The sequence below is a fragment of the Nelumbo lutea genome, chromosome 1, assembly GCF_056320005.1.
Source record: "Nelumbo lutea isolate HS-2025 chromosome 1, American lotus-T2T, whole genome shotgun sequence".
In the NCBI taxonomy this organism is placed as follows: domain Eukaryota; kingdom Viridiplantae; phylum Streptophyta; class Magnoliopsida; order Proteales; family Nelumbonaceae; genus Nelumbo; species Nelumbo lutea.
In genome coordinates this window covers 60207396-60219345 of record NC_142684.1, presented here as the reverse complement: position 1 = coordinate 60219345, position 11950 = coordinate 60207396, and the positions used below count along the sequence as shown (strand labels likewise).

The 11950-nt window shown below is 35.7% G+C and overlaps 2 protein-coding genes across 2 annotated transcripts; one reads left to right on the top strand and one right to left on the bottom strand.

Annotated features, from left to right (window-relative positions):
- The first annotated feature begins 5615 nt into the window (after positions 1-5615).
- LOC148874787 (basic blue protein-like) lies at positions 5616-6320 on the top strand. The gene is made up of 2 exons (XM_088948599.1): positions 5616-5881; positions 5982-6320. The coding sequence occupies exons 1-2, from the start codon at positions 5692-5694 to the stop codon at positions 6179-6181; spliced, it is 390 nt and encodes a 129-aa protein (XP_088804725.1). The 5' UTR covers positions 5616-5691; the 3' UTR covers positions 6182-6320.
- Positions 6321-8353: 2033 nt separating this feature from the next.
- On the bottom strand, positions 8354-11673 carry LOC148874786 (pentatricopeptide repeat-containing protein At2g13600-like). Its single transcript, XM_088948208.1, has one exon. It carries the CDS (start codon positions 10852-10854, stop codon positions 8761-8763), a length of 2094 nt encoding a protein of 697 aa, XP_088804334.1. The 5' UTR covers positions 10855-11673; the 3' UTR covers positions 8354-8760.
- Positions 11674-11950: the final 277 nt, after the last annotated feature.

The following is an 11950-nucleotide window of genomic DNA, read 5'->3' as shown; positions in this document are numbered from 1 at the left end:
ATGGGTGGCTTGCCCAAAAGGCGGGCCTTGCTGTGCTGGCCTGCGGGCCACCACGGGCCATGTCGTCCTCCCTGGTGGAAATTTTGTGGGTCGGCCTAGCACGGCCCACGGCCTAGGCCCAAGTGGGCCCATGCCGTGTCGTGTCGGCACGTGAGCTTGGGCCAGGCTGGGCTGCAGGCCGTGCCATGGGCTTGGATCGTGCCGGGCTAGGCCACAGGGCGGACCTTGGGCCTAGGCCGAACCGGGCTGCATTGTTTTTTTATTTTGAAAATTTTGATTTCTTTTCTAAGTAAAATTGTAAAACTAAAATATTTAACTTTAGGAACTATTTAAAAAATTAAGAAATGAGAAATCTAAATTATTTAATACATAAATGAAAAAAAATACTTAACCAAATTGAAATAAGAATGATGGAATAACAAATTGGAAGAAAAATAGGAATTTTATTTCATTTAAATTTGAATGGTGCAAATTAGTGAATTACAAATACAATGATTGGATCATTGCATACTTGGCTGAGTAAAATATAAAAATGGAATCAATTAATAAAATATAAAAAATACAATATAGTTACAAATTGAAAATACAAAATTATATTTTTTTTTAAATTAAAAAAAATATATCAAATATATTAAATAAAATTTTAAAATTTTACAATAATTTGAAAAAATGAAAAATTCTACAAGTAGTAAAATTCATGACTTTCATCATCTGCTTCAGGTGAAATGTCTGATGTTGTATCATGCCCTCCCTTGTCTTGTAATCTAACTTTTGCATCAAGCCAATCCTTGAAGCAGATGCACACCTCTATGCTCTCATCGTTCATGCAGTTTCTTTTGTCATCCTGCACCCTAGTACCTGCACTAAAACAAGACTCCGATGGAATTGTAGACACCAGAGGGGTTAGTAAATCACCTACCATGGCGGCGAGAACCGGATAATTTTTCGAGTGTTCACTCCACCAAGCTAAAATATAAAAATTATTTGATACTTCACCTAAATTAGAAAATTTTGCTTGCAAATAAAAATTAAGTTCAGTAAATGAAGTTGTTGTAGAACTAGCAAATTTCTACCTTCTACTTATTAAATAGAAAAGCTTTTCTCTTCTACTACTTGGCTCAAAGTCAGAAGGAGAAGAAGAAGAAGATGAACAATCCTGCAACTTTAGATTCATACAAACTATACATTTTAAATAATAAATTATTAATTTTTTCTTTTTTATTTCCCATATCAATATTCATATTTTCATAATATGTTTTTAAGTAAAATATCTAAACCATCTTTCCTAATTCTAGGGTCTAATATTGTAGCTAAACAATAAAGGAGAGAAATGTTCTCCCAATATTTTTTAAATTTATTTTCCATAATTTCAACAATACATTGAAATTGTGGATTATTTCTATATTTGGCAAAACAATCACTAATTACCATTAATTGATACGGTAAATTACAACTAGTTGAATAATAAATTCCAGATAATTCGTTTGTTGCATCATAAAAATGTTTTAAAAAATCTCTTATGCAAATTGATATTTCCCAGTTTTCCTCAAATATCATATCATTAGGCATTTTTAAATTATAAAAATCAGAAAGAATTTGTTTATGAGATATACAACTTTCTAACATAGCATTGGTAGAATTCCACCTATGCTTTACATTTAATATAAAATGTTTATATTTTAAACCATAATTTTGGCATAAATATTTAAATTCTTGTTTTCTTGCCCCTGAACTTTTTTTTATATATAATGCAATTTCTAATTTTTGAAATATGATTTGAAATAACATTCAAGGTATCTTGAATACATAAGTTTAAGATGTGACATGCACATCTAATATGAAATAATTTACCATTTACGCATGGTTTTAATTGAGATTTTAAAATATTTATTACATAATCATTATTGCTAGCATTATCAAAACCAATAGAAAACAATTTTTTTTATATTCCATAAGCATGCAAAGTATATAAGATACTTGCAGCAATAGCTGGGCCACTTTGTGGCCATTCAAGCCTAGTAAAACTTAAAATTCTTTTATTCGAAAGCCAAATTTCACCAATGAAATAGCCAATAACAAAAATATAAGTAATATTAAATTTGGATGTCCAAACATCCGAAGTAATTGCAACTTTAGAATTAAGATTTTCTAAAAAAGAAATTAAATTTTGTTTATATGAATACATTTTTTTTAAAGCATCAGTTCTTATAGTTTTCCTAGAAACTTTTTTATAGTGTGTTTACAAAACTACATGACCACTTTTCTAGCTTTGGATCTTCGGCTAACATAAATGGTTGTTCTGCATGTACAATATACTTGGCAAGTTCTTGTCTCATTTTTTCTTGTGAATATAAAGTACCAAAACTAATCACCCTCTCAATCTGTGTTTGGGTTGTTTCTCTCCCTTCATCTTCCTCTCGCTTATGTGTGAGTAGATGTTTACTCAAATGACCCGTACCACCCTTGTGACAATAACTAAACTCTTTCTTACATTCTTCCCTTCAATATACTCTATTTTGAAAACTTTCCAAACCGGGCTACTTAGCTTAGAAGCCCTCATTTTTCCCCTAGTATCACTACTACTGGGGGTGAAAGTTCCACTTCCATCGACATCAAATGCATCAACATTAGTGCTTATACTAATACTATTGTGAAGTGATTAAGTGTCATCCATGGTAAATATGTTGTTGGGGAATCGGTTTTGAGAAGGGCCGACCATATTTTTTTTAATTCTAAAAAGATAAAAATTAATCTAATTCGACTTACCCGGATTGCTGGTTCAAAATCCCAACTTGATTTCAAAGATTGAAGCCTTTCAACATCCAAGCCTCTCGAATTGAGATACTTGAGCTGGTTGAGCAAGCATTCTCCTTGTTGAAAGTCGAAACTTCGATAAAGTTGAGACTTGAGAATTGGAGAATGTAGAATCAGACAATCGGATAATCAGAATTTCTCATATTGCAGATAATTGAGAATGTACGAGTATGAGAGAGAGAATTAAGAGAATTGTTGAATTGGTGTGATGAGAATGGTGGAGGATAGGGCTATTTATAGGAATTGAACATAATTCAATTGCACAAAATACCCAAAAAACTATCTGTTATTTAGTTGTTGGGAGGGATATTTTGGTCATTGTAAAGTTACTTATAACTTTACCCAAAATGCCCCCCTAAACTAGTTGTTATATAGCTGTTAGGGGGCATTTATGCCATTTTTAACCCCCTAAGCAAAATATAGAAATACCCCCCTAATATGGCTATTTATAACTATTGTGGGGTATTTCTGTAAAAAAAAAAAACCCCAAAAGCTGAAACTAGCTGTTGGGCCCCTTTGGGAGGGGGCCCAACGGCTATATTCCTAGGCGGGCCGAGCACGGTCTGTTACGGGCCTGGTGGGCTGTGCTTCGTGTCATGTTGCAGGCTTGGCCGTGCTGGCATGCGGGCTGCGGGCAGCACGACACATGCTGTCGTGCCGTACTATGCCAGCTCATGGGCCTCAAGCTTCTAGCCCAGCATGGCACGGACCTCTATACTAGGCCTGGCACGACCCGTTAGCCATCGTGCCATGCCGGGCCGCGGGTGACCCGACCCGATTTACACCTCTAGTTTAAGTCTCTTACCTTGAAAACTAAAAGTCATTCCATAGCTCTGGGATGACCCAACCCTATCAAAGAAGATAGGAGAAACATCTTCCTAAGCTAAAAGGGAGAGGGCTAGATTATTTGCAGCTCAGGTTAGAAGCCAAGGTAACACCATCTAACCTTTGACAAGCTCACCTGATCTCCCATACACTCATCTACAAGGCAGGATAGGACGATAGAAAGTCTAGATCTCCTAACCAAAAAAGCCATTCCCACGACTACCAATAGGACACCACAGCTGCACATCGGGAACATCTCTCCATGAATGACAATATGCAAGTAATATTAGAAAATTTTCATAATTAATTATAAGTAATTTACATTGGTTTTGGTAATAATCAAATTAGAAAAGATTAATAATTATTGAGAAATTTTAATTTGGTGATTTCCATAAACTAATTTTTCAATATTTATGTAATTTAATATAGTGAAAGGTAATTTAAAAAAATCCAATTTACTATAACTTTTTTACATTTTTACTATTTAATTATTCATAAATTCAGAAATTTTAGAAAATTAATTTATTCAAATTGATAATTAAAGAAAATATTAATAGTTATTGATACATACTGAAAAAATTCCATATTTAAATATTAAATTATTATTATATGAAATTAATAAAATATTATTATATGATCTGAAATTGATAATTATTATGATTTTCAGCAATCATCAGAAAATTAATTTCATTGCACTAATTAAAATATCAATTTATTTATATTTCGAGTAATTAACTATTCATAAATAAATATATTTTTGAAAACTAATTTATTCATATCAGTAATTATTGAACAATCAATAACTAATGAAAAGATTAGTAATTATTGATATTTACTGAAAATTTTCAATATTTGAAAATTAATTTATTATTATTATTATTATTATTATATGAAATTAGTTATATATTATTATTTTATGAAATTGATAAACCTGAAAATTTTAGTAGTTTATAAAATTATTGATTTCGAAAATTAATTTCAATAATGAAAGTTTATTTATTGATATTTACATTTACATTTATTTTTAGTAATATTAAATATTAAATTGGGAAGTTATTGGGGAATTTTCACTCTATTGATAATTTCCATAGCTATTTAGAAAAATGGATATTTTTGGAAAAATATTAAATTGGAGAATTTAAATAATTTCCATAATTAATTATTGGCAGTTTACATTGGTTTTTTGTATTTATTAGGAAATTTTAATTTAGTGATTTCAATAAACTGATTTCATGTTTTTTTGTAATTTATCTTAGCGAAAGTTAATTTAAAAAATCTAACTTACTAAAATTTATTGATATTTTCATTAATTAATTATTTATAAATTCATTTTTTAAATTAATTTATTCATATCAATAAAAAGAGTATTTTATTAATTTAGTTTTATAAATCCTCTGCAAAGTGTCAACTGGTTGATTGTTAAGGTCTCCTGCTAGTTGTAGCAGAGACATAGGATCAAATCCCGCTTGTGCAAGGGTTGAGAGGCTTTATGGGCTTGGGGAATGATCCCCCTCCTCCCCAACCAGCTGTGTAGCCCCATGGAGCAATACCTTTTATGCAAAAGTACGTTGCAGCTTAATGCGGAATTCTGAATTTCACTATAGACCTACAAAAATTCAAAATATCAAATTCCCCCACCCTATACACCAATGCCTCTGTGAATTGGCATCAATTCCAAGCTGGCACCTACCCAACTTAACTGTACATTGGGCTTAAGAATTCTGATGCTATGCTGGGCTTAACCATCATTCTCCCTAATTTGTAAGCCTTCCCTGTACTTTGACCTCTGCCAAGCAAAAAAAAAAAAATCCAGAACATCTTTCAAATTAATTTACAATTAATAAAATGAATCATCTTTCTGATTTTCACGTACACCGCACGGGCCCGCTAGTTTATGCATAAATTAAGGTGAGTGGTACTGCACGCCTTTAAACCAATTCCAGTCAGCCATAATGGGTCTATAAAAGCAGCAAAACCACCACCCATTTCCTTCATCTCAAGGTCCGATACCAACTCCTCCAACATCTTCTCACTTCTTATAAGGTCGCTCAGATGGCTGCTCAGGGAAGGGGTAGTGCTACCCAAGCTGCAACCACTGCGGCTTCTCTTCTTCTGCTTTGCCTCCTTGTCCAGTTGGACACTACTAGCGCCACTAGTTATCTCGTCGGCGACGACGCCGGTTGGACCTACAATGTCCAAAACTGGCCGGACGGGAAGACGTTCAAGGCCGGTGACACACTGGGTACGTACGTATAGTATAGAAAGAAACTCTTCCTTTGATAATGTATTGTATTCATTTGGCTTCTCCTTCATCTTTCACTTGCATCTACTTTGTGTTACAGTGTTCAGTTACGACCCAATGCTCCATAATGTGGTCGAAGTTGACAACAATGGATACTATAGCTGCATGCCTGCTGTGGGCTCTACGATCTACACAAGTGGGAACGATCAGATCACACTCTCAGAGGGTCCTCACTACTTCATCTGCGGTTTCCCCGGCCACTGTGAAGCAGCCATGAGGATTGCAGTGAATACTTTTTAGTCAATTAAGCTTGGCTCAAGGCTTTACTATATATTAAAGCTGTAGTACTACTTAGAAAAGATCATTCCTCCTTGTGTATGCCAAGCTCTAATTAATGTTTCTTTTTATTAGAATTTAACTTGGAACTTTAATTTGGTTATTTCTTTGAGCAATTGGGGTGTTTGTAGCCATGAAAACAAGAAAACTTAGGGGCTCTACTCTACAACAGTTGTTTTGATTTGGGGATTTGCCAGTAGTTGCTCTTTGTTTTTGGCATGAGCTTACCGACCTCCCTCTTTTGGTTTCTTTTGATGAGGGGGTTTGCCGGAAAATGGAAAAAGAAACATGCTTGGTGTGAATGGGGTCATGTATTCTGCATTTCCAAGGTTCCAATCCCAATCCAAATTCTTTATATGAGTTGGGCTTGAGTTTTTGGGTTTGGGTAGAATCAGGTTGTCAGAACCTGGCCCAACCTAACCCTATTTTACATATTTATAACATCATATACACCCTAAATTATATTTGGTTATTTTATCATCCTATTCATAAATTGGCCACAAAAGCCAGTAAAAAGATGAGCCTAGCCTCAATTGTATTGGATTAACCTCAGGTTGGGCCAATGTGGGTAAATTTGGGCTTGACCTTAGGTTGGGTGAGGCCCATATCTGAGGTTTTGAGTCGTAGTATTGACTTATTACATACTGGCTGAAATGGCTCAACTGAATGATTTATTATTTATTGTATAAAATAATTAAATAATAAAATATTCAAAGGTTTAGTAATCAACCATATTTCAGCTTCAGCCATTAAATAACTTGCAACCTCCTGAATGACTTAACGAAAAGACAAAGAAGCCATCCAATTCAGCCATTTCATCTGTTGTGCATAGTAAATGATCCCTAAGTTGTTTAGTGAGTGATGAGGCACAAGGCGACCAGTAAAATGACTAGAAAAGACTTACAATTTTGAGAACTTTTACTTTATTAATTTCTCTCCGAAACGTTTTCTTCTTTTTCTCTCATGAAAATGTAAACTTGGATTTGGTTTGGTTTCTCTCATAGATAAATTTTGTATTCTTTACTTAAAGCATCTGGTTGTAATGGGTACAAACACAAATTCCAATGTCTTTTTTTACATTGATAAACTTTGAATTCCAAGTTTGCATCCATTTATTGGAAACAAACTTTGCTCCATTTTGCATGTAAACATGTGACAAAAACAAATTAATTTACTGTTATTTTAAGTATAGAAATGTATTCTTTCCAAATGCCTGAAAAACTGAATTAGAGTGCAATTTCATTTTGGTTTAGTATTTGCATTCTTACCAAACGCAGACATGTATACACCTTTAGATGGCAACCGTTCTGGATTGTTTGATAACCTTCCAATTTCAGGTTGAAACGCTTTCATTGCGTCAGTGTCTCAAAGGCAATTAACATTAACATTCCAAAAACGGGCAGATTCAACCTGAAATACGAACCACATATTGCATGCACCGGGTTTCACAAATATAGAGGGTGTTGGAATCTTAGAGTATTCCCACTCATTTGTCGTATGTGGCAATGCTTTTAAAAACAGACCCAGAACCGGAACCATTCTGGCCACCGGTTTCCGGGTCGATGGTTCGACTATCCAGTTCGAACGAATGGCCCATTCTGACAAAAAGATTTCAAAATTAAAATAAAAACAGCCAAAAACTGTTGAATGAGTCAATAGTTCGACCACCTGGGTCAACGGGCCACTGACCAATTAAACGGTTTTAATCCAAGAACCAGGTTTAGGGTAAAACGGAACTGGTTGCCTAAACCATTCCCAGGCCGAATGGTCCGACCGTCCAGGTCAACAGAGGTTTGAAAACATTGCTATGTGGCGTCTAATGGCTAAATGGCTATTAGATGCCTTGAAACAACAACGAAATTTTCATGTCAAAAAATATCTCTATTTCTGATATAACTTGAAACACCATAGCACCAAACACCTGGTTTGTTTTCTCTTCTCCCTCTTCAACAAGTCAATACCCACATAATTATTGTGTTTTCACTATTTTCATAACACGAAAACAGTGAAAACCCATACTTCTGTTTTCATTTTTAGGTGCTGCAAAATATATTGCTCTATCAACAAGTAAGCTCCAGGACGGTAAGTGAAATTGGAGCCATGTAAGGCTGAGTTAGTTCCTGCAAAGCTGCAACAGAAGCCAAAAGATAAAAAGATTCCAGGAACAATTACTAATTGTAGTAATGACAACGTCCAGTAGAAGAAGAATCTTCGAAATGACTATTCCTCTTCAACCTAAGGATTTCAAATCCACTCAAATTGATGGTCTCTCTTTCAAAATCCATGCATTCTTGCACTTGAATTCTATGAATCCATTCCAATAATGGCCCAAGTATCAATATGGATTCATTGCCAAGTTAAAACAACTGTTTGGGGGCCTTGTCATATGTCCTAATATCTGAGTTAGTGGTCAGAAATCAAACCGAACCTGATAAAAGAACCCATCACAACTGCTGTAATCACAAAAACTTTATTCAAATACACTCAAATATATATATATATATATATATATATATGGTAAAAGAATAAACATTTCTCTTGAATCATAAGTCATCAACTTGAAAGTGTACATGGATCTGGCTATGCCCTGGAAAAGCAGGAACAGTGCTTTCTCTCTTCCATCTCTCCCTCACCCTGTACACTTCATGCCACATCCCTGCTGCTGCATAAACATTAGAAAGTGTTATATATGTCTCAGAGGCTTGTTGTTTCTTTAAAATTTTGTCAGCCACTCTACTCCCCATCTCCACATTCCCATGCAACCTGCAAGCCCCCAGCAATGCACCCCATATGGTTTCATTAGATGATCCTTCAATGACTTCTTCACTCTCAATTTCTTCCAATAGTCCCCAAGCTTCATCAAGTCTCCCAGCTCGGCCTAACAGATCAATCACACAAGTATAGTGATCAGATCCTGGGAGCAATCTGTACTTTTCCTTCATCATTTTGAAGTAGTTAAGTCCTTCTTCAACCAAACCACAATGACTGCAAGCAGTTAGAACAGAAACAAATGTAACCTCAGTGGGTTCAACACCCATCTCCATCATTTGGTGGAAAATCTCAAGGGCCTGAAACCCAAATCCATGAATGGCATAGCCTGTGAGCATTGATGTCCATGAAACTACATTCCTCTCCATCATCCGGTTAAACACTCTTTGTGCATAACTCAAACTACCTGACTTCGAGTACATGTCCACTAGAGATGTTCCAACAACCACGTTATTTACATCAGCATTGACTACTGTTCGGATCAATTTAGCATGTATTTGTTTTCCCAGCTCCAATACTGACAGAAGACTACAGGCTTCCAAAGAAGTCGTAAAAGTAAAGCAGTTTCCTTGCACAACAAGACCATCTTTGTTGGTATACATCTTAGCTAGTAACCATAGGGCTTCGTGTGGACAGCCATACTGCACATATCCTGATATGATTGTTGTCCATGAGATTACATCTCTCTCAGGCATTTCCTCAAAACATCTTCTAGCATTTTCAAGCATACAATTGAGTATGTAACCTGCTATCATTGAATTCCAATGAGAAACATGCCGGTCAGGCAACAAACTATCAAAAACTTGTTGAGCTTCTTTTACACTATAACATTTGCAGTACATGCTGATCAGAGCACTTCCAACAATTGCAATACCCTCCTCTGTGGGGGAATTCTGGGGGAAATTAAGCAACGTAATGATAAGACCATGAATCTGCCTTCCAACTCTAAGCAATGAGAGGCTTGCACAAGCAGTCAAAATGGGCACGACTACAGTACAATCTACAGCTGCAATGTCAATAAAATTATCATCACAAGAAACATAATACATGGCATCATGGTATCTTTCATTTAAGACATACCCTCTGATCATTACAAGCCTCGAAGTAGCATTCTCTTCTCTTCCTTTTAGAACTCTCTCAGCGCAAGAAACTTGGCCACACCGAAAGTACATGTTGCAGATTGCATCCTTGCAATCAGACTCATATCCGGTACGAACTAGATAAGCATGAACTTGCGCGCCAAAAGTAAAATCATTAATCCCAACACAGGCTGCCAAAACAGTTGCAACTGCAAACTCATCAGGTTTATGAAATTCAAGACATTTCATCCTATAGAAAAGTTGCAACCCATGAGCTTCCATTCCACCGTGCAAATACCCGGCAATCATCGCATTCCAGGAGATTACATTTCTAACCGGCATTTCATCGAACAACTTACTTGCACGGTCGATAATGCCGCATTTTGCATACATATCCAATAAAGCGGTCTCAACAACAATATTGGGTATAAACCCAGCTTTTTTCACAGATGCATGAATACATTTGCCCAAGTGGAGGTAGTAACTTGGGGCAGAGCCACAAGCTCGAGCGGCAGTAGCATAGATGAAATGATTGGGTTGAACTGGATGAGTTTGAAGTTTCATTTGAGCAAAGAGTTGGAGAGCTTTGTGTGAATTGCCTAATCGAGTATAAACTGAAATGATGGAGCTCCATAGCACAGTATCTTTGAAATAAACCTGATCGAACAGTCGCTGCGCGTAACATAGTGAGTCTGGAATGTAGGAAGTAGCGTATGCGTTGAGCAACCGAGTCGCTACTATTGGGTTGGTGTCGATGCCGAGCTTAACGAACCGGGCATGCGTGTTCATTCATGCTCTCTCTCTCTCTCGTTTTTGCTTCACTTCACCGAACACGTTTTTCGCTTTATGGCTTTTTAAAAAAACTCCAAACACCCTGTGTAAGGTTTTGTTCTTGAACAAAAATTGTACCCCAATGCCAAATGAATTGTTTTGGCTTTCCAAAAGAAGCTGCAAAGGAAATGAATAAGCTTAAGGCTGCGTTTGGAGGGAGTGTAAATACCGGTTCAGTGCATTATGCACCCCGGTCCACAATTGAATGCGTTTGGAGACGTAAAAACACCCCTAAGATCGATGTAAAATTGCAAAGATGTCAAGATTTACACCGATCTTGGGGTGAAAACTACTTTGATTTTTTCGAGGTAAAGCTTCACACCCTTCTTTCATCCAGGGAAATAGGCGAGGAGTTTACCCTCATCCACTAGAATGATGCGGTCGTTGGCGACTTTCGAGCGTTTGAGATCTGAGATTCCGAGCATTCGAGCTATTTTTGGCCGCTTCTACATTCTATCTGAGTGTTTGAGCATTTTTTCATATGAACCAGTAAAATAGATGCTAACGTTGATCTAGCTTTTTTTTTTTTTTTTTTTTGTAGTTTTTGTCTTATTTGAAGCTTCTTCAACCTCGTCATTTCCAGGACCTTCTTAGACCGCCTGAAAGTAAGAAATAGAATGTTATTCACCTATTCAACATTTTCAAATTTGTAGTTCTAATAGATTTGGGCAGTATCTTGTAGTAACATTTTCAGATCTTTACCTTTGTACAGAGCTATTCAACATTTCCCCTGTATTTTGTATTAATTTTGAATTTATAACATCCTTAGATATCTTCTTAGCTGATGATCTTTTTTATTTTTATTTTACATTTTCAGTTTGCATAATTTTTTCCCCTCTGGGTGAATTAAATTAGGTCATAATCTCTATTAACATTTGAATGGTATGCAGCTTTGACGATGATTCATTCTTCTGTCTAACTCATCGATTAGGTGTATTCTCTTTGCTTTAGTTTATATAGTCATCGCATTTCTACCACCTCTAAGTCACTTTCAATTCATAAAACCTGGCTGTTGATTTCTATGTACAATAATGTTGCTTCCTACTTCTATTTC

What these genes read in the sequence shown, in the direction of transcription:
- LOC148874787 (XM_088948599.1), top strand. Translation starts at nt 5,692, where the DNA reads ATGGCTGCTCAGGGAAGGGGTAGTGCTACCCAAGCTGCAACCACTGCG. An exon ending in CAAGGCCGGTGACACACTGG is followed by an intron (nt 5,882 to 5,981) that starts GTACGTACGTAT and finishes TTTGTGTTACAG; the next exon opens with TGTTCAGTTACGACCCAATG.
- LOC148874786 (XM_088948208.1), bottom strand. Translation starts at nt 10,854, where the DNA reads ATGAACACGCATGCCCGGTTCGTTAAGCTCGGCATCGACACCAACCCA.